Here is a 27,952-nt window from a genome sequence, read left to right as displayed (position 1 = left end):
ACTCAAGCTTTTACTGGGCCTCACAAGAATAGTGAAATTATTACCTGTGGCAGACTACCATTCACCCTAACTAATAACCCACTCTCTCACATTTGTATTTCAAGGCGCTTCAACAGGAGTTTCCCGACATCCCAATTGGATACTCTGGCCATGAAGGTGGCATCGCCATTTCCATTGCAGCTGTAGCATTGGGGGCCAAGGTGGTGGAACGCCATGTAACTTTGGACAAAACTTGGAGAGGAAGTGACCACTTGGCATCTCTAGAGCCAAGCGAGTTGGCTGAGCTTGTACGATCAATCCGCACTGTGGAAATGGCCATGGGATCTCCAATTAAACAGTTTTTGCCATGTGAGAAAGGATGTCACGACAAGGTATTTTTCACCTTCATCCTTAGCACTTCAAAATTTTAACTTTTACCTCAGTCCTAAAAAATTCAAAAATAGAGTATTAATTTGGCATATACACGTAAATATGAAATGCGTAGAAAGTATTTTTTAATTGCTACAAAATCTTTGTTGAGCATTTTTCTCGTAACTGTATCTTATTTCCAAGTAAGTGCCCTGTGAGAAATCTGTTGAGCAGTTAGCCCAATGCTTTGCACATATGTTCTGCAATTCATTTTACTTTAAGGGGCAGATTTACAAGCCTCTTGTGACCCTTTTGCGGTGCAGTTGCATCACTTTTGTGACTCAACGGTGGCGTAATAAACGCGGCAAATTTACAACGTGACGCATCTAGGGAGATGCGTCATGTTGTAAAGCCCTGCGTGACATTATACCTGCATCTGGTATAATGTATGCTGAGTAGGCGTTCCCACGCATGAAAGCCTCGTAAAAGTGACGCAATAAAATTTACACAATTTCACTGAGTGGCTTTTAGGGCCCCACTGTGTCAAAACATTACGCCTGCTTGAAGAATGCATAAGGAGCGACGCTGTGTATTGAGAATAGACCGCAACACACATTGCTGGAGTTGCGTCATGCTTGTAACACGAGTCCAGCAATGCGTGACTTTTCCTCAAACAGATGCATCAGAATTTTACGGCACATCTATGGTGGCGCGAGGGTTTTCCACGTAGGGTCAGGGAAACTGACTCATCTATACAGATGCGTCTGTTTCTTGTAAATCTGCCCCTAAGTTTGTAAATCTACATAAAAGATCAGTGTGACTGCTAATACACGAACATCAGCAGGCAAAGCTTTTTTTAAAAGTGAGATATAGGAGAATAATGTGTGTTTCCAGGAGTCTTTTCTTTCAACACTGCATGTAAATAACACCTTGTTCAAAGGCATCTGTGCTTCGTAAATACACGCGATCCCAAAATGTAACAAGCACTGACAAAGCCAAAAGGTCTAGCGTTGACTACCAGCCTTCTGGCTTTGTCAAAGGTTGTTTTGTTTTGTCATGGTTTTGGTAAAAACTTATTTTTGAAGAGCTGCTGAGCTCTTGCAATGGTTAAAATGAAAAAAAAGTTTAATCTCACAAAATACTCTTTGCCATAGCAGTCCGTGGTACTAATGAGCACTAATTGATGGGGAGCAGAATGTCAATGGCTGAAGTGGCCCGACCCACTACCCCTTGCTATTTGCTGTAGTGGGCAGAAAACAAATGTGAATGGCACAATAAGAGACTAGAGAATGAAGATGACTTGCTAAAAACCTCTGTAAGTAAGAATTTTATATATAGTTTTAGTAAAAGCAAAATGTCTTAGCTAAGCCCAGACCTAAAAGAAGGCACTCTAGTTTTGACATTTTTCAATACCAGACATAAAAAATAACACTGCAATGTTACTTATTGCAAGGGCAAATAAATAGTACTCCAAATGTGATGACAAGGAATTGCAAAATGGTATACATTTTCAATTGGTACAGAATAAATCCTTTGTAAGGCAAATATAGTAGACAAAAGGGAAAAATGGCAGCAAGGGATAATTAAAGCTGCACTAACCAACTGTACACTATGTATAAGAACACGAAGTCGCAGTTGCCCGCCTCCAAGGTCCACTGCCAATGAACCTCACCACTATAATGCAAAAGGAAAGCACAGAGAGGCAACACAAAAGTGAGAAAGCACAAATGCTAAGCACAAAAAGATCTATCCGGACTCTTCAATGACAATTGACAAGTTTTTTAATAGTTGCTTGAATCTCAAAAAGCAAAGTGCAGTGCAGTGCAGATGCAGCCAACGCGTTTCACCCTGAATAGGGCTTCCTCAGGGCAATAATAAACTGTTCTGTACTTGGTAGTATATTCCCGAAAGTACGTGGATGGTGAAGAAGTCTGTGATAATTAAAATGGATGAAGTTAATTCACAGATTATGTTTACTAGTCATCCAATCCGAATAAGCAATAGAATGTTCACTATGGTAAGTTGAACATCCAAAGGTTTGTTTTCTTAGTTCAAAGTGCGCCTTAAACACATTTTGTGGGACGCGGTGTCTCACGATTATGCTGCATGATACCCCATCCTACAAAAACACACACGCACACATAGTAAGGATTGCCAGGAACACAGCGTGTTCTGTTTTTTAAACTGTGGAGGGTTAGGTACAAATACTTGCTCTAAAGGGTGCTGAGGGTCACAAGAGTCCCCAATGTTCATCGGGTGCAGGGAGGACAAGGAGCTGGTGCTTCAGGGGGCCTGGACAAATCTAGCATGGGAAAGTGGGAGGGGTGAAAGTTCAGCAGCTACATGGAAGCCATGATTTAAAGGAGCAGGCACTCAATGAAAATAATCATTAAAACAACATTGTGCGAACTGTGCCTTTGTGTAGTGTGTGCCATTAATTATATTGAAGTGAGGATGCACACGCAAACAAATATAATAAAAAAATGTAAAAATGCACGGAAAAAGCAATAGCTGAAACTGATGGGAGGAAACAGGCGATGGGGCAGAATGGGCAGATGGGTAAAAGGCAATCGGGGGTGCAATAAATAGTACCTGCATCAGCGGAGGGGCACTAATCAAGTTAAATTAATCTGAACTTGAGCGGTGTTGCTAGAAACGGAAATTACATATTGGGTGCCCGAACCAATTAGGAAGCAGCAAAGAGGAGCGACGCTGCAGTCAACCTATGGTAAGTAGGAGGCAGGATCACCGTCCTTTTAGTAAATACAACAGGTCCTGCAGACTGCGCATACTCGCTGATGCTCGACCAAAAACGTTTCATACATCTGGACTGTAGTCCCAAGGGGAGGCCGAATGGTGTACATGGCAACAGAATATCCATCCACCATGTCAATATACAAAGACATACTGGTGTATTTACAACATGAACTGAAGTTAATAAATCACATGAGATTAAGTAGACACCATCACAGCCACTTATCTTGTCTGCATAGATAATTTTCTGTTGCGGCGGATTCCTCACAACCAACAAGGCAATAGTTGGAGTTCAACTCAAGCAACGCACCTTAACATGATAAATAAAGTATTTCAGTTGCAAGTAGCAGAGAGTTTGGGGTGTAAACAGGGCAGACTCATTCTGAAGGCATTCCTTTCAGCACCCGAAATTGCTAACTTAAAGTCTGTAGAAACATTAGGAATTATTTGGGGAATGTAGCCTAGATTCACTTATACCTCTGGTTACCCCCCATCTACTTGTAGACGGTTATAGTTCAACTTATGATGCCATTGATTTTCCCCATGCTTACCAGTACCAAAGGTATCAGTGACTCTGGGATGGTAAACCCCCAGCCCAGTTTCCCAGCCACTAGTAATTAGGGCCAATATGATCGATATACCTCTGTATCTGACTAATGGTTGCCGTAATGGGTGCATGGGTAATACAGAGATTTCAGAGCCTCATATAACTTTAGGAACAAAAGAGCAAAAATATTTAAGGCTTAGAGAAATGCCCGATGCTTTCATATTGCAAACACTTAATGCACTCTCTTTCTGGCAAGGGGCAGTGAGTAGTGTGACATCTGCCACCCTATCGCACAAATCACGAGACAGCTTTCATGATGCATGCTGCAAACAGAAATTGTGGCGTGCCAGAAGAGATCTTTTGGATGATCTACTCTGTCACATCCATACTTCACATGCTTCACTTCAGAAAATGTGTTATGTCTGCAACCTGCTATGTAACTACATACAACATTGCCACCATTTGCCACTGGCTCATAAAAAGATTGCTCTTAGTGGCAGCTGGCATCTACGGGGAGGAGGATGCGGGGGCACGTGTGCGCAAAATATTCTAAAAAAAATAAAAAACTTCCCTAACATGATGTCCTTGCTCCGGACCTCTTCTTCATCCAGGAACTGGAACCAGATGCTGGAACTCCCTTGTCCAATCCTGGTGCTGGCTCTGGCATGTGAGCAGTGCCCTGATTGAAGGGAGTGGGCCTCACCCAGTACTACTCAGCGCCTTAGAGGCATGCACTTACTCTCAACCCAGATATCTTAAGACAGCTAAGTTGTGCGGTTTAAAGTGCGTACACGTGTGACAAGTGTAAGTAAGAACTTTCCCAGTCCCCTCTTTCCTGTGTTGAAAAGCTCAGGGGTGGGAAGGTGCCGCTCACTATTATGGCTGCACTTATTAACGCCTGTTCAGTTGCTAAACATTGTCAAGGTATCTTTGAGCTACTCTCTGATGCGTCCCTTGATTTACTTATTTTTAACTGAAACATGGCTCACTCCATCCTCTAGTCCAGTTATCGAAATGGCCATACCCAACGGTTTTAAAATATTTCAAGCCGATCGTAAAGCTGGGTGACGGGGGCGTGGCTGTGGTGGTGAAGGAAGAATGTGAGTGTCAATTCAATGAACTAACGGATTCTCCCGGCGTTGAGGCCCTCGATTCCTGCATTAAAATTTCTCTTCACTACTGTCTGGGGGGAACCGTGCTTTACCATCCCCCTGGCCCTTCAGGCCCCTTCCCCAAGTTGCTTGATACTTGGATCGTGCCCGGAGCTTTGTGTTATATGCACTTTCTGCTTCTCAGGGATTGTAATCTACATGTTGATAATATGGATGGGAGTGATATGAGTGATTTTTTATCCATGTCGCAGGCGACCCAACTCCAGCAATATTTATCCTCCTCGACACATAGTGGAGGTCACACGTTAGATGTCATCTGTTCCAGTTTGCCACTGGTGGTGACCCTCCCCAGCCAGTCACCAGGTCTGACCACTATTTGATCTATTTTTCTTGGAGTATTACCAAGGGTCTTTCCTCTTTTAGGCCTCGTTGTGCTGTCATGCGCAGTTCTCCTCAGAAAATTGATCCGGATCATTTTGCCTAGCTTTGGCCTTAGCTCCCGGCGGATCTTGGCATGGCTCTTTTACATTTTAATAGATGGATTGAGAAGGTGGTCGTCGACCTCACTCCGCAAGTTAAACTTAGACGCCACAATGCACCTCTGTCTAAACCATGGTTCTAATTTCTCTCCCCAGCTTAAATCACAGAAACAGCATTGTAAAAGGCTGGAAAGAAAATAGAGACAGAACTATAGCGTAGAGGCCAAGACAGGATTGAAAAAAGCCCCAAAATCCTATTATGTGGCTATTGTATCAGCTAAACGCTCCTATTATGCGGATCATATCGCCCTATCAGGCAATAATGTCAAAGAATTGTTTAACATTGTTAAAAGTTATGTGACCCCCAAAGCAATGAGCAATGCCCACACCCCTTCTCTCTCCTGGTGCGAAGAGCTTTCTAACTTTTTTATGAATAAGGTTAGGGCGCTACAATTACTTTCTAATAACCTGGAAGCCCAGCCCATGCTGGTGCTTTCTGACCAACATACTGCTTCCTCCACCAAAGTCACTTACTCCTCGTTTGAAATCATATTGCTAACGGACTCCCTGGCTGCTTTGTCCTCTCTCAAATCTGGCTCCCCTCACGATCCATGTCCTGCCAAACTCATGACTAGCGCAGCTGTTGCTATCAATCCACTTTTGAACCACTTAATCAACGCTTCGCTGGCTCATGCCTCTGTTCCTTCTGCCTGGAAGCAGGCTCTGTTGGTCCCTCTTATCAAAAAGCCGACTCTGGATCCCCACCTTCCGTCCAGCTATCATTCTCTCTCTTCTTCCGGCTATTGCCAATGTATGTGAGAAATTGGTTAACAAGCAGCTGACCTCTTTCATCGAACAGCAGGGTCTGCTGCATCCGGCTCAATCAGGGTTTAGAGCTTCATACAGCACAGTCAGCCCTGGTGGAAATCACGGAGGCCATCCGGGAGACCTTAGATGCTGGGGGCATGGTAGTTTTGGTCCTGTTGGACCTATCTGCCACTTTCGATACTATCCCCCATGCATTCCTTCTGGCCCGTTTGCAGAGGTTGGGTATCATTGGTGCTGCTTGGGAGTGGTTAAAATCCTTTCTTGAAGGTAGAACCCAACAAGTATGGATTCCCCCTTTCGTGTCAAACACCCAAGCCCTCCAGACAGGGGTCCTGCAGGGGTCTATTTTGAGCCCCATGTTGTTCAATATTTATATGACCCCTCTAGTTCAGCTGGCAGAGGACCTGGGTGCAAAAGTGGTCGCTTACGCTAACGATACTCAGCTCTTGTTTACCTGGAAGAAGCATGAGACCGCTACCACCCATGTCAAAACCTGCTTGTCTGCCGTGTTCAATTGGCTCATGTCTACACAGCTGAAATATAATGAAGACAAAACCGATATCCTTTTTTTCAGGGAGTTCCCTCCTCTGTTTTGGCACAATTTCTGGCCTAATGATTCCCCTCAGCCCTCTCCATCGAGCCTCCCAGTAAAAAATCTTGGAATCTGGTTTGACGAAAAACTTAGCTTTGGCAACCAGATTAGCAAACTGACTGGCACCTGCTTTGGCATCCTGAAACTTCTCAGGAAATTCTTGCCTCTGTTGAAACTCTCTGCCAAAGAAACGATCGTTCGGGCTTTGGTCACCTCCCGCATTGATTACGCAACTGCATTGTATGTTGGACTTCCTGGCTACCTTATCGATAAGCTGCAGGTAGTCCAGAATGCCGCTGCTCAGCTGCTGTTGTACCTACTTAAGCATACTAGTGTTAAGCAGCAACTGCGCAACTTGCACTGGCTGCCGGTAAAAGCTAGGGTCATCTTCAAGGCTTTGGTTACGGCCCATGCCGCGCTCTATGAGTATGGCCCCGTCTATCTTAGGAAACGCTTCTCGTTTTATATCCCTGGAAGACTCTTGCACTCCTCGAACACGCACCTGGCTGCCATCCCCAGAATTCGTCTGAAAAGCTCCTTGGCCTATTTGGCTGCAAAGTCCTGGAATTCTCTTCCACTTGATCTGCGTAGCCTTCAGAATCCCACTCAGTTTAAGAAAAAAACTCAAAACCTTCCTATTCAACTGAGTTGTTTTTTCTCTGGTGCCACCGTCTCTTTTCCTTGTTCCGTTTTCTCTTGTGCTCGTGCCGAGACACTCTTCTGAGTAGCTGTGTGTGCTACAAATCAGTGATAACATAACATAACATGTGTGGCTGGCCATTACAAGATGGACGGCCAAAAAGACATGTGCACTTTAAACAGTGCATTATACCGGCCACCCTCCTCACTGCTGCTCTCAGTCAGCAGCGGCGCCGCCCCCGTCCTGATACTTGGCTTAGGATGGGGGATGGAAAATAAAACGGTGGACCTACCATTTTATTTTTCATCTCTAGGGATTTGGGGGTGACTATAAGAGGGGCGATGCTCCAACAGAGGAGCCGCCCCTGACTACTCTCAAGATGAGTAGGGTTTGACTTGACCATAGTGATGACTTTGGTTTTGGCAATATACACAATGAATTGAATGTGAATCAATCTAAATAGAGCAGGGAAAACAAAGCATGATAGCAGAGATGACTGTATAGTCCTAGATTTGGCAGTGATGAATGTCAGTATAGAGTGCACTTGTTCTTCTTGCAAAGCTTCCATTGTTATGCAAGCAATATAGAGAACAAGGAAAGTGCTTTCCCTGCTACAGATGCACACCAGGTTGAGCATTTCCGGTAAGATATAATGGGCTGGTTAGTGCTCTGTGCACCGCTACAAAGTGGCACATGGGACCACTTTACAAGGGGAGCCTTTAAAAAGTTTGAAGGATGCACTCAACGGAGTGTAAAGAGCTGTTATCAATTTGAAAGAGTAAAAAATCCAAAAGTGGATAAATATATCATTTGAAGGAGCTATAGATAAGCAAAATTACAACAATAAACAAATGCTTACTAATCATACTGTACGTTAAAAAGCACTGGCTAAAGCATGGATATGTAAGAACGCTGCTTATACTGAATGTACATTATGGAACAGGGTGCGTACCTGCTAGTCAGGGGTGGCTCCTCTGTTATGGCGGAGGAGCGTCGCCCCACTGCTTGTACCAGCAGACGCATGTAAAATACAATTATAATAAAGCAGTTAATATAACTGCTCTATTATTATTTTCCTTTACTCCGGAGCTGAGCCACAGCGGAGTCTTGAAGGTGCGGCCAGCAGGAGGAGTGATGGGCTCAGGGCACTGCCAGTGCACATGTTGGTTTGGCCGGCTGTTTAGGGACGGACAAACCGACATGCACTCTTGAATATCTCCAGCATGTTTCTTGGAGATATCAGCAGGCCTCAGGAGCCCAGGCTCCCAGTCCCTGCAGAAGCATGGAACCAGCTGGGTCTGTCCAATCCACATGCTTCTCTCATGCTGGTTTATATAAGCATGAGTAGCATCTGGATTGGCACAGGGAACTCTGGGAGCCGGTGTGAACATCATAAGAGCTGAAGAGGTGACAAGGCAACAGACGTCAGGCTGCAGGTAAGTTCTGTTATTCTTTATTTTTTTCCCCTGCACTGCTCGACCGATTTCCCCTGCTAGCGGCCACCACTGCTGCTTGTTTACTTTTGTTATGGAATTGGTATGCCCTAAAGCCAAACCGCTGCAATGAAGTTAAGATGGCTTTTATTCTGAAAGATATGCAGTCTTTCACATACCTGGTATAAACAAGCATTGACAATGCCAACAGATCTTGCTTTTTTTTAAAGTCGGATCACTTTTGTACCTGCCCCTTTCTTCAGGGTCACCCCCACAACTTTTGACTACCTCCTTACCTTTTTGCTGAATTAGTTTTTGTTGGCTTTAGGAGGCTAGGCACTATAACACTGATAACCAGTGCTTAAGTGCATGTACCAGGGCCTGTACATTAAATGCTACTAGTGGGCCAGCAGCACTGATTGTGCCTCCCACTCAAGCCCTTTCAACATGTCTCAGACCTGCCATTGCAGAGCATGTGTATGCAGTTTTAAACTGCCATTTGGACCTGACACGTTAACCTTCTTGCCATGCCCAAGCCATTCTTCTTCATACATATAAGTCACCCCTAAGGTAGGCCCTGGAATACCATGAGCGGGATGCAGTGTATTTAAAAAATGTGGACATGTATTTTTACATTTTACATGCACAGGTAATGAAAAACTCTCAAATTAGTTTTTCACTACTGCAAGGCCAATCCATCCCATTGGTTAACATTGGGATTACCTTAATATATTTTATAAGTGAAATTCCCAATTGGGAAAAGAAAGTCAGTTTGAGTTTGGTGTCTCTGGACTCACAATGAAAATCACAACTTGTGGTAAAGTTGGATTTTAAGGTGCATGTATGAAAATGCCACTTTTAAAAAGTTATCATTTTCTTACTTCAACCATTCTGTGCCCCTGCCTGTTTCTCAATACATGTGTGGGGTAGGTGTCAGCTGGGCTTTGTGCCCTCCCTCTGGACAACTACACTTGAAGAGAGCTTAGGTGTGATTTATGAGCTATTTACATCCTGACGGGCCATCACCAGCATGATGGGACATCCTGGGCAGGATGGAAGGAATGAGCTGAGACTTGCACCTGAATAGGGCTATGCCTGTCCCTACACAAAGAGATGCATACCCACCTGTATTGAGTCTGGAGCCAGGGCAGGCCTCTTTTTGAAGTCTCCTCAAACTTCAAAGGCACGACTGGGTGTAAAAGTACTGAACCCCTGACACCACCAACTCAGTACACTTCTGGGCCTGGAGACATTTAGCCAGGAAGAAGTACTGCTGTGCTGTGGAAAGGACTGACACTCTGCTGGATGCTGCTGGGCTTTGCTGGACTCCTGCTTTACTGTGCCCACCCTGCTGCCTGCTGCCCTCCTTGCCTGGACCTGCACCTCTACATCCCCAGAATCAAAGTGACTGCAAGGGCTCCCTTGCCTGCCTCTTGTTCTGAAGTCTCAGGGACATCAAATACTTCCAACAACCCCTCTACAGCCTCTGGTCTACTGTGAGTCCCGTCCTGCCAAAAGGTGCCCTTGGAAGTCGGTTTTCTGGCTCTTTGCTGCAAAAACCATGCATCATAGTCACTGCGCAAGTCAGAACCGACACATCTCCCCTCGAAGATGACGGATCGCCACTGAGGACAAAGATATTGTATCGCCGGCTGTGTGGCTTGATGAAGATGCATCAACTTCATCGTGAAAGGTTCTCCGAGGATGCATCTCCGACTATGCAGATAAAAACCAATGCATCTCCTACACCCAGCTGGATCGACAATGATGCATCGCCTTCTCTGCTTATCGCATCGGGTCTTCGACGACGATGCATCCTCCATGCAAAGATCAATTTTTTCAGTGAGACAAGGTTGGTCCCTGTACCTGACCCGTCCTCCATCGTGATCACCCTGAACTTTATGGATTTACCCCGGGCAAACTTGACCGGATGTCCCCAGTTGCTTTTAAGCACTATATTTGCAGATATTCTTTAAAAATTCATACCTTCATTTCTACTTAAGGTTGTTTGTCATTTTGGTCATGTTTTTCTCAATAAATTAGACTCAGGGGGCCGGATTCAAAAAAGTAATCTGAGACAAAATCCTAACTTTACAACTTTCGGTATTCACAAAGGGCATTTAGGGAGTAGTAAAGTTAGGAATCCTAACTTTACTACTCCTAAATGCCCTTTGTGAATACCGAAAGTCATAAAGTTAGGATTTTGTCTCGTAAAGTGAAGGTTTTGTCCCATATTATTATTACGAATCGGGTCCTCTTTTTCTATCTAAGTGTGGTATCTTTTTGTGGGGTGTTTTCGCTGTTTTACTGTTGCACAAATACTCTACACATTGCCTCTTAAATTAAGACTGACTGATCTGTTCCAAGCTACAAGAAGGTGAGCACAGGTTAATTTAGGGTGGGTATCTGACTTACCCTGACTAGGATTGTGGTCCCTACTTGGACAGGGTGCATACCTCTGCCAACTAGTGACCCATTTTCTATCAACCATAATATATAATCAATTACATACAGTATGTGAGTGTCAGTAGTATATCAATTGTGGGCACCATTGCTTAACCAGCCATGGCAGTTAGCAATTAAAGCAATTCATAATTGAAGTTAAGGCATGTTCACATTCCATCAATATAGGCATATTCAAATGCAAAAGAAAATGATATACAACAAACTGAGATTGTTGCTGTTACCAGTCTTAAAGTGTGCTGTCCCAGTACGTGTGTGGAATCTTAAAGCTCTGCTGTGCAGACTGTGGGATGTGTAAAGTTTACATTAGTGGACACCCATGATTATTCTTCCAACTAACTCATTGTAATCTTCCAGTGGGGAAGTGCACCATCCAATGAAGGCCACCATGAAAATTCAGAATGGTTGGTTGTAAGCACTCCTGAGCAAATGGTGCTGCCCTAGTCATTCTCAGGGTGTGGGGCAGTCGCCCAAGAGTGCTTCAGATTGTAGTAGGTGGTCCTTACATGTAGATAACATGGCCACATCTGTGACTTTTGCTATATACATGATCAAGTCCCCCAGGAGGGATGAAACGCGTAATGGCCGTCTTGTCTGTCTGAAATCGGTGAATAAAGTAGATATTCGACAAAAATCCCGTGGTCCGTGCTACCTTTACTCGGGTGGTGTGGTACTATTCGAATGAGGAGAGTGTTTGCTGATATATGTATATATATATATATATATATATATATGTTTCCAAATTTTGTCCTGAGCTTGAGCCGGCACTCGGTAGAAAGGTAACTTCTTCCAAAGTCTTTAATGCGAACCAATTTGCATTCCGTTTAAAATCATTGCCTTACGTGTTTCAGGGCGCCTGCCCCTTATTCATAGGCTGTTCATCAAAGGACAAAGTATTGCCAGGGTTTTCATTGGTTTACTGCCCTCCAATGGGCTTTCTCGCAAGCAAAAGATACTGCTGCATGTTGGGTCTTGCAGTTCAGCATACTGTTCCTTCGATAAAGAAATGTCTCTTCAAGAGTAGTATGATGTTCGTGCCCTCCAGTGGGTTGCAGAGATGCACGTTGGTTGGCAATTTTTACCTGCTACCCCGCATTTAGGAACTTGGTCTGATTCCAAACTCCCGCGGACCTCTCATAGTGCACGAGGCGGTTCCATTGCTCCGCGGCCGGACTGCCGCGTGATATATGTTTCCAAATTTTGTCCTGAGCTTGAGCCGGCACTCGGTAGAAAGGTAACTTCTTCCAAAGTCTTTAATGCGAACCAATTTGCATTCCGTTTAAAATCATTGCCTTACGTGTTTCAGGGCGCCTGCCCCTTATTCATAGGCTGTTCATCAAAGGACAAAGTATTGCCAGGGTTTTCATTGGTTTACTGCCCTCCAATGGGCTTTCTCGCAAGCAAAAGATACTGCTGCATGTTGGGTCTTGCAGTTCAGCATACTGTTCCTTCGATAAAGAAATGTCTCTTCAAGAGTAGTATGATGTTCGTGCCCTCCAGTGGGTTGCAGAGATGCACGTTGGTTGGCAATTTATACCTGCTACCCCGCATTTAGGAACTTGGTCTGATTCCAAACTCCCGCGGACCTCTCATAGTGCACGAGGCGGTTCCATTGCTCCGCGGCCGGACTGCCGCGTGATATGTGTTTCCAAATTTTGTCCTGAGCTTGAGCCGGCACTCGGTAGAGAGGTAACTTCTTCCAAAGTCTTTAATGCGAACCAATTTGCATTCCGTTTAAAATCATTGCCTTACGCGTTTCAGGGCGCCTGCCCCTTATTCATAGGCTGTTCATCAAAGGACAAAGTATTGCCAGGGTTTTCATTGGTTTACTGCCCTCCAATGGGCTTTCTCGCCAGCAAAAGATACTGCTGCATGTTGGGTCTTGCAGTTCAGCATACTGTTCCTTCGATAAAGAAATGTCTCTTCAAGAGTAGTATGATGTTCGTGCCCTCCAGTGGGTTGCAGAGATGCACGTTGGTTGGCAATTTATACCTGCTACCCCGCATTTAGGAACTTGGTCTGATTCCAAACTCCCGCGGACCTCTCATAGTGCACGAGGCGGTTCCATTGCTCCGCGGCCGGACTGCCGCGTGATATGTGTTTCCATAGGCTTCCTTGTCCCAACGTTTGTGGGCGCAAGAGCCTTGATCACGGGAGGCAGTCTCTGAATTTTTAATTAACCCATGTGGTTGATCCAATGTCTTTATATACCTATATCCCATCAAGCAGAAAAGGGGCTTCAAAGACTTTTATTCGATGATTTTGGCATGTCGCGTTTCGGCGAACTGCCTTCCTCAGATGCCTCCATCTTTGCGCAGCCTCTCAGAGTAGTGTCTTTTGTGGGCGCCTCCTTCCCCAATGGTGAAGCGTGCACCTGAACCGCGTTTACCTGCCGGCTGACAATGGTAGTTCGAGTTGAAAAACTACCGGTCCCACAATGCCACATGTTGTTAACAGAGTGTCCTGGCAGGTAAGAATTTTCATCCACGGTTCAGGGAGAGGACTAGGCAAGAATTGGAATGAAAGTCATTTGTCCCCTACTTTCCAGCTCACTTATCCCGCTGGGCTCGAAAGATAGATGGCACCTGTGCAGTGACTGCGCCATTCCATGAAGTCATGGACCTGCAAATGCCGGCCCATCCTCGGTTCCAGGGGTCAAATGGCGCGTCACGGCAATCCGCTACCACGGAAAATCCTTCACCTTTCTGCCAATGTCTGTCGTGACCTCTTGTGGAAAGGGTCCCTTGAAGCATGTCACTGGCAACAAGCAAAATATCCAAAATAATTCTCCTCCCATTAAGCGGAAAAGGGACACAACGGGGCTTCAAAGACTTTTATTCGAAGATTTGGGCATGACGCGTTTCGGCGAACTGCCTTCCTCAGATGCCTCCATCTTTGCGCAGCCTCTCAGAGTAGTTTCTTTTGTAGGCGCCTCCGTCCCCAATGGTGAAGCGCGCACTTGAACCGCGTTTACCTGCCGGCTGACAACGGTAGTTCGAGTTGAAAAACTACTGGACCCACAATGCCGCATGTTGTTAACAGAGTTTCCTGGCAGGTAAGAATTTTCATCCACGGTTCAGGGAGAGGACTAGGCAAGAGTTGGAATGAAAGTCATTTGTCCCCTACTTTCCTGCTCACTCATCCCGCTGGGCTCAAAAGATAGATGGCGCCTGTACAGTGACTGCGCCATTCCATGAAGTCATGGACCTGCAAATGCTGGCACATCCTCGGTTCCAGGGGTCAAATGGTGGGTCACGGCAATCCGCTACCACAGAAAATCCTTCACCTTTTTGCCAATGTCTGTCATGACCTCTTGTGGAAAGGGTCCGTTGAAGAATGTCACTGGCAACAGGTAAAGCATCCAAAACAATTCTCCTCCCATCAAGCACAAAAGGGACACAGCGGGGCTTCAAAGACTTTTATTCGAAGATTTAGGAATGACGCGTTTCGACGAACTGCCTTCCTCCAATGCCTCCATCTTTGCGCTGCCTCTCAGAGTAGTGTCTTTTGTAGGCGCCTCCTTCCCCAATGGAGAAGCGCGCAGCTGAACCGCGTTTACCTGCTGGCTGCCAACGGTAGTTCAAGTTGATAAACTACCGGTCCCACAATGCCGCATGTTGTTAACAGAGTGTCCTGGCAGGTAAGAATTTTCAGCCACGGTTCAGGGAGAGGACTAGGTAAGAATTGGAATGAAAGTAATTTGTCCCCTACTTTCCAGCTCGCTTACCCCGCTGGGCACGAAAGATAGATGGCACCTGTACAGTGACTGCGCCATTCCATGAAGTCATGGACCTGCAAATGCCAGCACATCCTCGGTTCAAGGGGTCATATGGTGGGTCACGGCAATCCGCTACCACAGAAAATCCTTCACCTTTTTGAAAATGTCTGTCGTGACCTCTTGTGGAAAGGGTCCCTTGAAGCATGTCACTGGCAACACACAAAATATCCAAATAATTCTCCTCCCATCAAGCAGAAAAGGGACACAGCGGGGCTTCAACGACTTTTATTCGAAGATTTGGGCATGTATATATATATATATATATATATATATATATATAGAGAGAGAGAGAGAGAGAGAGATAGAGATAGAGATAGAGATAGATAGATAGATAGATAGATAGATAGATAGATAGATAGATAGATAGATAGATAGATAGATAGATAGATAGATAGATAGATAGATAGATAGATAGATAGATAGATAGATAGATAGATAGATAGATAGATAGATAGATAGATAGATAGATAGATAGATAGATAGATAGATAGATAGATAGATAGATAGATAGATAGATAGATAGATAGATAGATAGATAGATAGATAGCAAAAGTTATATATAGATATGAATTCACTCTTCCTTCGTGAATAACTCTTCGTAGCTCAGAATTCTAGTTTATTTCCTTGGAAGAAACACTCTAAAAAAAAGTAAGATGCATTTTGGCAAACTTAGCCTTTCTCACAAGGCCAGTGGACAGTCAGCATTCTGATTATATCGTCATGTGTCAAAACTGAAAAGGGACAATATATGTTGTTTTTTCACAGCGGCCATCTTTAAACATGTTTTTGTATTGGGACATTAATACGCAAACTCCAATTCTGTCCCATTGGGCACATACCATGAATTGCATATTCAAGACAAATTCATATTCACATATGGTTGTCCAGATAGAGACAGTGTCGAATTATACTGACACAATTTTCTGAAAATATATGTATTTAGTCATGAAAGAATGAAAGAAAATAAAACAAAACAAATTAGAATCAAAATATCTCACATGTTAATTTGCATCTACATTATACACCTATTGGTGTCTGTCTGATTGTTTCATATACATATGATTTCTATTAGACCACTATTGTGTACAAATAACCTGCAAACAAATCTTCTAAAAATATTATCCCAAATTCATTCTGGATCAAAGGCTATTGGATATCAAACACTGAATAGTTGGCAATGTATTGTCCACTGTACCACACCCCATTGGGATTAGTCTATTAAATCCAACAAACAGATAAAAGCAAACGTATGTTATCAAAAATAAACAAAATAATCTTTTGCATTCCTGTGACACTGCTCTTTTGCACTCCAAGTATTCAGCATTCCAAAACGTCGATGTCGAAAACAGTGTCCCTGTAAAGAAACAAACATTCAGATTACATATGCATAACTGAAAAAGTAAACTCTGTTACATTCATCACATAACCTAATTAGTGCCACTATTGTGCAAAGTTAAACAACAATTTCAATTGATATAAGGTCCAAGACTGGTCTGTTTAACTTTTACTATAGGTATGTGTAGACCTCTTCATCCACATTAAATCATGTTGGTTCCTGTGTATTTAATCATAAGATGTATCTACATTACAACTTTCTTAATGTTTTCTCTCTGTCCCCTCCCCGAAGAGATTTCTCTACCTGATCAATCACACTGTAAGTCAGAAGTTTCAAATTGCAACCATGGTGTTCTTTAAAATGTCTTGCTACGGGATACGTTTCATCCATGTTCTTTATGGTCTGTATGTGTTGTAAAATGCGCCTATGCACCAGTAATATGGTGCTGCCAATATATTTTTTGTTACATTGGCATGTTAACATGTATACTGCAAAATTAGATTTGCAATTAAGTGATTTTTTGATTACTATTTTTTTCTCCCAGACCTGTGTATGTTTCTGTGATGTTGACAAGCTTTGCACTTACTGCATTTTCTGAACCCATACTTGAGTTTCATCCAGCTGCTTTGGATAGATCTGTTTCTTGGCCAAAGTATCTCTGATCGATATTGATTTCCTATATTTAATTGGTGATTTTTCATCGATTTCTTTCCCAACAACAGGATCATGTTGAATCAGATACCAATGTTTCTGAAAAGCTTGTCTCACTTTATTGTGCAATTTATTGTATGTCGTGATAAATCTGTACTCTTTTGTTTTTCAGTTCCTAATTCAGTTTTTTTTTTAAAGCAGATCCGCTCTAGTTTTTGTGGACGCCTTTACTCTGGCTTGTCTGAGATCTAGTTCATTGTACCCTCTTTCACGCAGTTTGTTGGTCATCTCTTTTTCTGTCTGTCTAAAAGAAGTATGTGTACTGCATATCCTCTTAGCCCTTATTAGCTACCCATATGGTATGCTCTTCTTATTAGCAGATGGATGTGAGCTTGTGCCATGTAGTGTAGCATTACCTGAGGTTTCTTTCCTAAATACTTTAGATGTGATAGTGGAATCTATTACCTTAAGTCTGGCATCCAAAAATGTAATACTGCTGTCACTTATACGACTGGTAAAAGATAGGTTCATGTCATTGTTGTTTATCTGTGTGACAAATTCTTTTACAGATTTCTGATCACCTTTCCATAATACAACAAGCATTTGCAATGCAATAGGTCTCGCATTTGCAAGAGTTTGAGCTATTGACATTGTAAATGACAACGCCTTTAATTTCTCTGTTTTGCTAATTAACACATAAATAAAAGGCATTGTCATTGACAATGTCAATACCTCAAACTCTTGTAAATGCGAGACATATTCAAACAAGCAGTCGCCATTGTCCGGGGCTGCACGGAAAGTGAAGGTGCACATGGCGCGCTGAATGCTGCAGGAAAGCATGTTGTGTCTGCAGTAGGAGAAACTCAATAAAGAAAATAGTGCTTACAGACTTAAAAAGCCATACTGTGTAACAACCGATGTAAAAAATTTGCCATTCCTCATGGAAGGTTACAAATGAAGACGATGGGGTACCAAAGAGGGACTAACAAGTCTATTAACGAATCAGAAGCCAGCATTTACAAGGACAATGACACAAACCAATGACAAATATGGCTAGAGAGTGTGAGGGGCTTCTATTCCATACTCAAATACAACATATTGCAGCGCATGCGCTGCCCGGGCTCGGACTAAAAATAAAGAGACTTGTTACTACCTAAAATGATATGGCTTATAATTAAATTAGAAATTGGCAGAGATCCAAGATACAAACGTCCACAGTGGTGATGCTTACGAGTTTGGATCAAAAGATTTTTTTTAAAGCAACTGTGAATGTCCATGTATGCACATTACTTCAGTTACAGTTTAACTGTGAAGTGCCAAAAGAGCCACTGGGTTCTGCAGCCTTAGACACAATATCTGAATTGTACGACCAGTTAAATTATTTATCTAGCGGTTTTCATTTGGCTCCTCAAGTAGCTGTGGTAATTTCAGAGGGCTACGATACAAATATACAGAATAAATAGGATGACAAAAATAAAGTTAAGAGTCCAGCTAAATAAAGTTAAGAGTCCAGCTGGTCCTAAGAATAACACTTCCAGTTTAGGTAGGGGGCTCCCAATTTCCTTCCCTATGAATTTTATTTTTGCTTTAGCCGCCTTAAAACTTTCTAAATATAGCAAATATGGTCTTCCATTTTTCCATCTGAACTCACTTATAGCCAATTTTGACACGTATGCTTGTTCTAGGTCGCATTCTTCTATCGCCGTCCTAAAAGGGGTAATTGTCTAATGAAAGGCTCTGCTGAATAATCACTTTAAAGTTCATAAATGTCAACAGACCAGATTTCAAAGACGTAACCTTGGAAGTGTTCATCGTTTATTTTGTAACTCTCAATACAAATCACGTTGTTTAATACATTGCATGAAATAAAATGAATAATTGCCTCTTTCTCCATTAAACGAGAAACAGCTCACGCCATAAAAAGTTCTCACTTAACCTAGTTTACTTCGTCACCTCATTTGAACAGAAAGCCCACCCCACTATTTGTTTATAAGTTCGCTCTCGTAAACATGTTTGCAGCTCAGGGTTGCTGACAGGTGGTTACCCCCACCGTGTACACAGCCCTAAGCTTTAACAATACTTTATTGGCCCATGTTTTGGGGATTCACCTTTGATTGGATGAGATGTTACTAGGCTGTGTACCAGCCTAAGGTGCCTGGCCATTCAGAGCACAGAAACAAAAGAAGGATGAGCGTGGGAGCGAGCGCTCTTTCGTCAACTGTAAGCAAACAAAGCGGACATCTTCAAATAATTTGGATATAATAAAAGTTAGCTAGAAAAGTTGCATTTTGTTAGAACTAAAAGGTCTCAAAACCTCCAAATTATACGTTTGACTCAAAAAATAGAGATGAAACGAGTACGTCCATGCCTAATTTACAGATACAAATAATAAAACACTGTTCAGGTAAAAACGAGTACATGTTTTTCAAAATAACGTTTAGTATAATATGTTGAAAAATATCTGAGTTATAATAGGAACCCATGCTTTAATTTAGACATTATAATCATTAAGCAAGCACACGGTTAGACTTACACAATTCCAAGGTGGCGGGAAATGCTTTGCTTGATGAAAGACCCATTTTACCAAGCGCTCACCATTGCCTTGTCCTCCCCGTGACCCTGTGTGCCTCTGAGCTCTGTGCCTGCTTCACAGCTGTTGTGAAGACTTTTCTTATCTCCTTGTTAAATAAACAAGCAGATAAGAAAAGTCATCACAACAGCCGTGAATCAGGCGAGGCAGTCCACCAAAAATCCAAAGGGAGGCAACGAAAAACCCTCCTTTCCAATGGGAAGCCAGCATTTACCATAAACGCTGATGCTACCCAATGGAAATGAGGGGCAGGGTTCGAGTCATCTTCTGGAAACTGACTTATTTACCATAGCTTTTGCAGGTGATGAGTGCATGCGCGCTCCAACGCCAGGCGAGACCTAAAAAGGTCATCAATATATCTAAGCCACATTATGATGTTGGATGGTGATCCAATATTGTGGAGCACTTGCTTCTCCTACCAGCCCATATGCAAATTTGCATAACTGAGTCTGAAGCAGGTGCCCATCACAGTCGCTTGTAGTTGCTGAAACAGTTCATTGTTTAAAAGGAATACATTACTTTTCAGACACTACTCACTCATGCTCAATAACATTTCCTTGTGTCTGTAGAAATAGATCGGTTTAGTTTTCAAAAAATGGCGTACTGCATTTAGACCATCAGTGTGCTTAATACTCGTGTAGAGGGAGCTGTGATTTAAGCATGCCATCAAATAATCAAAATCTGCTGAAAAAATCAGTGCTATCCCTAATATAGGAACGCAAGTCCAGTACAAAAGGTTGTAAAAAATGATCTACAAATTTTGAAACATTTTCTAATAAACTGCCAATGGCCGAAATAATCGGTATGCGTGGAGGACATTTCTTAATTTTGTGAATTTTCAGCAATAGATATAATATAGGTAGTTTAGGATGTAGAAGTCAGAAAAAAATGAATTCCTCAAGACTGAGTAGATTAGCTTCTTGCCACCCTTTCAGATCTGTGTAATAGTTCTCTTTAAGATTCTCATAGTCATTTTTCAGAATTCGGCGGTAGCATCTCTGATCATTCAGTTGAGTATATTCCTCTTGTAAATACATTACTATAGGCCAAATCACAATGTTTCCACCCTTATCAGACCTGCGATTAATATATTAATCACTGTCAGACCATTTTCTCATTACTCAATTGTATTTAAGTTCCACAGGGTATTGTATTTGTTCTTATAGCTGATGTTTTTTCAATTTCTTCAACTCTTGGATGATCCTGTCGCTAAAAGCATCTATATTGTCATGCAGCATAGTAGGATTAAAATGTGACTTTGGTTTAAATGGGATTATCACCGTCCCTTCACATGATAACCCTGTTCAGATATGAGTTCAGGCTCAAAGATAATGTCTTGCCTCTCGATATTTTCTAGTTCTAATTCAGTGAGCTCCCTCATTAAATCAATATCAGCTGCAGACAGGTTACTGCGGGCAATGGTTTCCACTGACTTTTTGACAGTCTGACAGTTCCATTTAAAAAGATGGCCGCTAAGAAAAAACAAGTATTGTCCCTTTTCAGTTTTAACATATTGCGATATAATCAGAATGCTTACTGTGCGCAGGCGTTGTGAGACAGGCTAACTTTGCTGAAACATGTGGGATGCTTTTAGAGTGTTTCCACCAAGGAAATAAACTTGAATTTTGAGGAACTTGTGACCTCTGACCCTGCTTAAGGGCTGGGTCGCTTCCCTGCCGCCAAACAGCACCACCTGTGTGCGGCCACCCCGCTGCTGCCGCTCTTAGTGTGGGTTCGATCCTCCTGTGCCCGGGATCACCGTTCTGACTGTGGTTTGATTTTCTGTTTTTCTCCCTCCTGCCTGTTTGTATTTTGTTTTCAGTCTGCTCCTATATTTTACCGATTGTAGCCCACCTGCCCACCCCACCCCACCCCCCCTTTTTGCTCTCTGAGACCCGTTGTTTCCCGCCACTGTCCCCCGCGGCCACGCCCCCTCGCTGCCCCGCTCCCACCTGCTCCACCCGCCCTCCACTCCTCATAAGGCGGCCGCTGCCCGACGGTAGAGGTGACCTCTGACCCTGCTTAAGGGCCGGGTCGCTCCCCTGCCGCTGAACAGCACCACCTGTGCGCGGCCACCCCGCTGCTGCCGCTCTTAGTGTGGGTTCGATCCTCCTGTGCCCAGGATCACCGTTCTGACTGTGGTTTGATTTTCTGTTTTTCTCCCTCCTGCCTGTTTGTATTTTGTTTTCAGTCTGCTCCTGTATTTTACCGATTGTAGCACACCTGCCCACCCCCACCCCCCTTTTTGCTCTCTGTGACCCGTTGTTTCCCGCCGCTGTCCCCCATGGCCACACCCCCTCGCTGCCCCGCTCCCACCTGCTCCTCCCTCCCTCCACGCCTCATAAGGCGGCCGCTGCCCGACGGTAGAGGTGACCTCTGACCCTGCTTAAGGGCTGCGTCGCTCCCCTGCCGCTGAACAGCACCACCTGTGCGCGGCCACCCCGCTGCTGCCGCTCTTAGTGTGGGTTCGATCCTCCTGTGCCCAGGATTACCGTTCTGACTGTGGTTTGATTTTCTGTTTTTCTCCCTCCTGCCTGTTTGCATTTTGTTTTCAGTCTGCTCCTGTATTTTACCGATTGTAGTCCACCTGCCCACCCCACCCTCCCCTTTTTGCTCTCTGTGACCCGTTGATTCCCGCCGCTGTCCCCCACGGCCACGCCCCCTCGCCGCCCCGCTCCCGCCTCCCAGCTACTCCTCCCTCCCTCCACGCCTTATATGGCGGCTGCTGCCCGGACGCGCAGTGGAGGCACGCAGCGGGCATGCCGCTGGTGCATCGCTGGCGTGCCAAAGGCAAGCCTGTCTGCGCCCAGGGACCGCGCCCAGCACCAGAACCCCTGGACCCCACACACGCCACAATGCCAGAATCCGATACAACGCCAACACTCTCCATGCTCTCAACACCGGCTGAGACCACCGCTGCTTCCAGACCGCCCCGAAACGCACCCACGGACCCTCTCCTGCCACCCCTGCAACTTCACTTGCGACAGAACCACCAAAACCCCAAGGAATGGACCCAACCACCTTCGTTGCATACTCCTCAAAACCCGCTCAACGTGAAAGCATGCCGTCGAGCTCTGGGACCTGCTCAACACCACCGCCCCAGACGTTGCCTTCCTGACAGAGACCTGGTGGAACAACTCCTCGGCACCCGACATCGGCATAGCCATCCCGGACGGCTACAAGATCTCCCGCCGAGACCGCACCAACGGGCTGGGAGGAAGAATAGCCATCGTTCACAAGTCCACCCTCCAGGTCCACACCCTCACAGATGACTCCCTCAACTCCACCGAACACCTTCACTTTCGGATCCACACCGACCCCAACACCACCCTCAGAGGAACACTCATATACAGACCCCCGGACTTCGGGCTCAGTACAGCGAGCCCACCGCCGACCTCGCCAGCACCCACGCACTTGCCTCCACGGACTACATCCTCCTCGGGGACCTGAACTTCCCCCTCGAGAGCAACGACGACGCCAACTCCACCGCCCTGATCGACAACCTCGCCAACCTCGGCCTCCGACAACTTGTCACCGAACCCACCCATGCTGTCGGCCACATGCTCAACCCCGTCTTCTCCACAAGCACCCACGTCACCTTCAACCACACCACCGAACTCCACTGGACTGACCACCGATGCATTCACTTCACCTTCAAGAAACCAACCACGCACCACCGCACCCAACAGCTGCCTCGCCGCTGCTGGAGCAAACTTACCGAAGACCAGCTGACCTCCACCCTTACCCAGAACCCACCCTCCGACCCCACTTACACAGACTCCGCCGCCCGAAACTTCAGACAGTGGATCAATGACTGCGCCAACACCCTCGCCCCGATGAAGGAACCCTCCATAAACCACCCCAGCAAGAAAGCCGCCTGGTTCACCGAAGAACTCCAGATCTCCAAACGAACATGCCGGAAGCTGGAGAAGAAATGGCTCCACGACCGAGCACCAGACAGGCACGCAGCCCACAAGGACGCCCCCTGCAGACATCACCACCTCATCAGAACAGCCAAGAGATCATCCTTCAAAGTCCGACTGGATAACAACGCAGACAACAGCAAAGAACTTTTCAACATAGTGAAGGAACTCTCCAACCACAGCGCCAACACCAACAACATCCCGCCATCACAGGATCTGTGTGACTCACTGGCCACCTTCTTCCATCGCAAGATCGACGACATCCACGACAGCCTCAACTCCTCATCCGCCCCGACCACCACCTGCACCAACCAGCTGACCTCCTGGTCCCACATCAACGATGAAGAGACACACAAGATCATGAACTCCTTCCACTCAGGATCTCCATCAGACCACTGCCCACACCACGTTTTCAACAAAGCTGACGCAACCATCGCACCTCATCAGCGAAAGATCATCAACATCTCCTTCGACACAGCGACCTTCCCGGAAAGCTGGAAAGCGGAAAGCTGGAAGCACGCCGAGATCAACGCCCTCCTCAAGAAACCCAAGGCGGACCCCTAAGACCTCAAGAATTTCCGGCCCATCTCCCTGTTCCCCTTCCCGGCGAAGGTCATCGAGAAAATCGCCAACATGCAGCTGACCCACCACCTCAAGGACAACAGCATCCTAGACCCATCCCAGTCTGGATTCAGACGCAACCTTGATATATAGACCTCCGGGTTCTAAGACGCAATTTGTCAACCAGCTGCTAGAAATTATCGCGCCACATTTACTAGCCGCAGATTATTTTATCCTACTTGGAGATTTTAATTATCATGCCGAACTGCTGCTAGACTCTGACTCGGCCTACCTAATTGGGGCAATGCTCACATTAGGATTAACACAAAAGGTGATCGGGCCCACTCATTTAGCGGGTCACACTTTAGATTTAATTTTCACGAATTCCCCTAAACTAAATATTGAATCTTCCTGCTCGGTATTATGGACGGACCATTCCATTCTTAAATTTAATATGCCCATAATTATACATAGGAAAATTAGCTTAAAGAAAAGCATCTGGATCCGGCCATGGCGTAAACTCTCTACGGATATCTTTCTATCACACTTTGAGCCTTTATTATTAGGAATGAAGGTCGATACGGTAGATTCCTCTGTCAGTAATTTGGAATCTTCCATTTCAAAGGCTTTGGATAAAGTCGTTCCTCTTATGAGGGTCCAAGTAAAAAATAATGCATCACCTTGGTTTACTGCTGCATTAAAAACCGATACACAACAAAGCCGGGCCGCCGAACGTCAGTGGAGGAAATCTAAAACTGATGAACATCGTAGGAATTATAAGAACCTCCATTCAACCTACATAAATAACATCAAATTAGCAAAAAAGGTTTATCTTACTCAGCGCATTAATAATGCTGCACATTCGAGTAAAGAATTGTATAAAATATTGAAGGAATTTACCGCCTCCCAGGTCGAACAATCTTCCTTTGCGCCTACACAATAGTGGGTTGACTCTGTTTCTCTGTTTTTTTTATAACAAAATCAAAACAATATACGCCTCGTTCCCCTCTAAGGTTGATGATCATGGTTGTCATATCACTAATGTGAATGAATTCCTCTCTCCGCCAGAATTTGATAAGGCCCTCCTATTAACAGAGTTTGAACCTATAACAAAAATTGAAGTTATTGAAAGTTTAAGAAGGATTAAATCTGGTTCTCCAGCCGACCCCTTCCCCCCTCGCTCCTGTGCTAAAATTTTACCACTGCTTGCTGATGTTCTAACCACTATTTTTAACCTGTCACTGAACCAAGCCACGGTCCCACAGAGATGGAAACTCGCGCAGGTTAAGCCCATTCTTAAAAAACCCTTAGCCGACCCTAGTGCGCCTGTAAATTACCGCCCTATCTCATTGTTTCCCTATTTTGGGAAGGTACTGGAGCACCTAGTCAACAAACGTCTCACTGCCCATCTTGAGACCCATAGGCTCCTTGATCCCTCTCAATCAGGCTTCCGTGCTGCTCACAGCACGGAGACCGCAGTTATTGAAGTAGTGGACAATATCAGGCTAGCATTGGACCATCAAGAATCTGCAATCTTGGTCCTTTTGGATCTGTCTGCAGCATTCAACACCATCTCCCACAGAATTCTCAAACACCGTCTGTGGGAGGTGGGCATCAGAGGGAAGGCCCTGGACTGGTTCGAGAGTTACCTGGCAGATCGTTTCACTACTGTTTCGGTGGATGAGATTGTCTCCTGTACGTATCCAGTAACATTCGTGGTTCCGCAGGGTTCTATTCTTAGCCCCATGCTGTTCAACGTATATTTAACACCTCTAGCGGATATCATCAGGTCCTATGGCTTTGAAACATTGTCTTATGCCGATGATACACAGCTGCTTGTTACTTGTGATTCTGACCAAGACGACGTTCAAACCCGTTTTAAGAGCTGTATGATTCGGATCAATGACTGGATGAACTTAAATATGCTCCAGTTGAATGGCGGTAAGACGGAGATTATTCTATTTGGAAAAGCGGAACAGCTCTGGACCTGTGACTGGTGGCCGTCAGAGCTGGGTACTTGTCCCTCGCCCAAGCTAGCAGTCCGCAATTTGGGTATTACAATTGACAATTCTTTGTCCTTGAATGCTCATATCAATCAAGTGCTTGGAACTTGTTTTGGGATTATGCGCAAGCTGCGAAAGATCTTTAAATAGTTACCCATTGAAGCAAGGAAACCATTGGTCCAGGGACTTATTATTAGTCGCCTGGACTATGGTAATGCCCTGTTCACTGCACTTAATCAAGATTTACTTTCCAAGCTCCAAATCCTCCAGAACACGAGCGCCAGACTTGTTCTCAATCTCCCTTCCCGTACTCCTTCTGCTCCTACTCTTAAAACTCTGCACTGGCTCTCGGTCCACCAAAGAGGGTGTTTCAAAAACTTAAACCTTACTCATAAGATAATGCATGGAACTGGTCCACTATATTTGGCAAAAAAACTCCAATGGTATGTTCATGGACGTTCTTTGCGGTCCAGCTCCAGATTTCTTCTTGTTCAACCACGCATTCGGAGGGTCCGCAATGGTGGCCGATCCTTTTCATATTTAGCCCCTTTGCTTTGGAATAAACTTCCATTGGAGTTGTCATCCATAACAGACCATTTACACTTTTGAAGAAAACTGAAGACTTGGCTTTATTCTCAATAAATTTAGGTATGTGAGCATTTTAGTCACTGTCCATCTTTTTTGTCTTGGCTGCTAGCGCCCTGAGACCTTTTGGTGATTTGTGCGCGTTATAAAAATATTTGACATTGACATTGACATTGACAACCACAGCACCGAGACTGCCCTTATCGCCACCACTGACGACATCAGGCGCCAGCTAGATAACGGCGAAACCTCAGCCCTCATCCTCCTGGACCTGTCTGCCGCTTTCGACACGGTCTGCCACCACACACTAAGAACACGCCTCCAAAAAGCCGGAATCCAGAAGAAGGCCCTGGACTGGACCACGTCCTTCCTCTCCGGCAGAACCCAGAGAGTCCGCCTCCCGCCCTTCCGATCCGAAGCCACCGACATCATCTGCGGTGTACCCCAGGGCTCATCCCTCAGCCCGACCCTGTTCAATGTCTACATGGCCCCCCTCGCACAAGTGGCCCACCAGCACAAATTGACATCATCTCCTACGCCGACGACACCCAGCTCATCCTCTCCCTTACCAAGGACCCGCACACCGCCAAGACTAACCTCCACAAGGGAATGAAGGCTGTCGCCGAGTGGATGAGGAACAGCCTAGGTCCTCATCCTAGGTTCCACCCCCTCTGCATGGGATGACTCCTGGTTGCCTACCGCACTGGGAGCAGCTCCAACACCCACGAACCACGCACGCAACCTAGGATTCATCCTCGACTCCTCCCTCTCCATGTCGAAGCAGGTCAACGCCATCTCCTCCTCCTGCTACAACACCCTCCGCATGCTTCACAGGATCTACAAGTGGATCCCGACCGAAACAAGAAGAACAGTGACCCAAGCCCTCGTCAGCAGCAGGCTAGACTACGGCAACGCACTCTATGCAGGAATCCCGGCCAAACACCTGCGACGACTACAACGCCTTCAGAACGCCTCAGCCCGACTGATCCTCAACGTCCCCAGCCGCAGCCACATCTCCCCCCGCCTCAGAGACCTGCACTGGCTCCCCATCAACAAGAGGATCACCTTCAAACTCCTCACCCACGCACACAAAGCACTCCACAACACCGGATCAGCATACCTGAACGACAGACTCAACTTCTACACCCCCGCCCGCCAGCTCCGCTCTGCCAACCTCGCCCTTGCCGCCGTCCCTTGCATCCAACGAACAACCTCCGCTGGAAGATCCTTCTCCTTCCTTGCTGCAAAAACCTGGAACACCCTCCCCACCCATCTACAGCAGACACAGCTCACCTTCAGAAGGCTCCTCAAGACCTGCCTCTTCGAGCA

At 45.2% G+C, this 27,952-nt stretch overlaps 1 protein-coding gene across 1 annotated transcript in view; it reads left to right on the top strand.

Annotated features, from left to right (window-relative positions):
- LOC146861954 (N-acetylneuraminate-9-phosphate synthase-like) overlaps positions 1–27,952 on the top strand; it is a 296,132-nt gene that overhangs the window by 255,711 nt on the left and 12,469 nt on the right. Inside the window, exon 5 of the mRNA XM_085641117.1 lies at positions 105–371. Within this exon, the coding sequence (XP_085497243.1) occupies positions 105–371 (267 nt within the window). The remainder of the gene's footprint in view (positions 1–104; positions 372–27,952) is intronic.

The sequence above is a fragment of the Triturus cristatus genome, chromosome 2_2 (genome assembly GCF_964204655.1).
Source record: "Triturus cristatus chromosome 2_2, aTriCri1.1, whole genome shotgun sequence".
NCBI lineage: Eukaryota > Metazoa > Chordata > Amphibia > Caudata > Salamandridae > Triturus > Triturus cristatus.
This window is presented reverse-complemented; position numbering and strand designations above follow the sequence as displayed.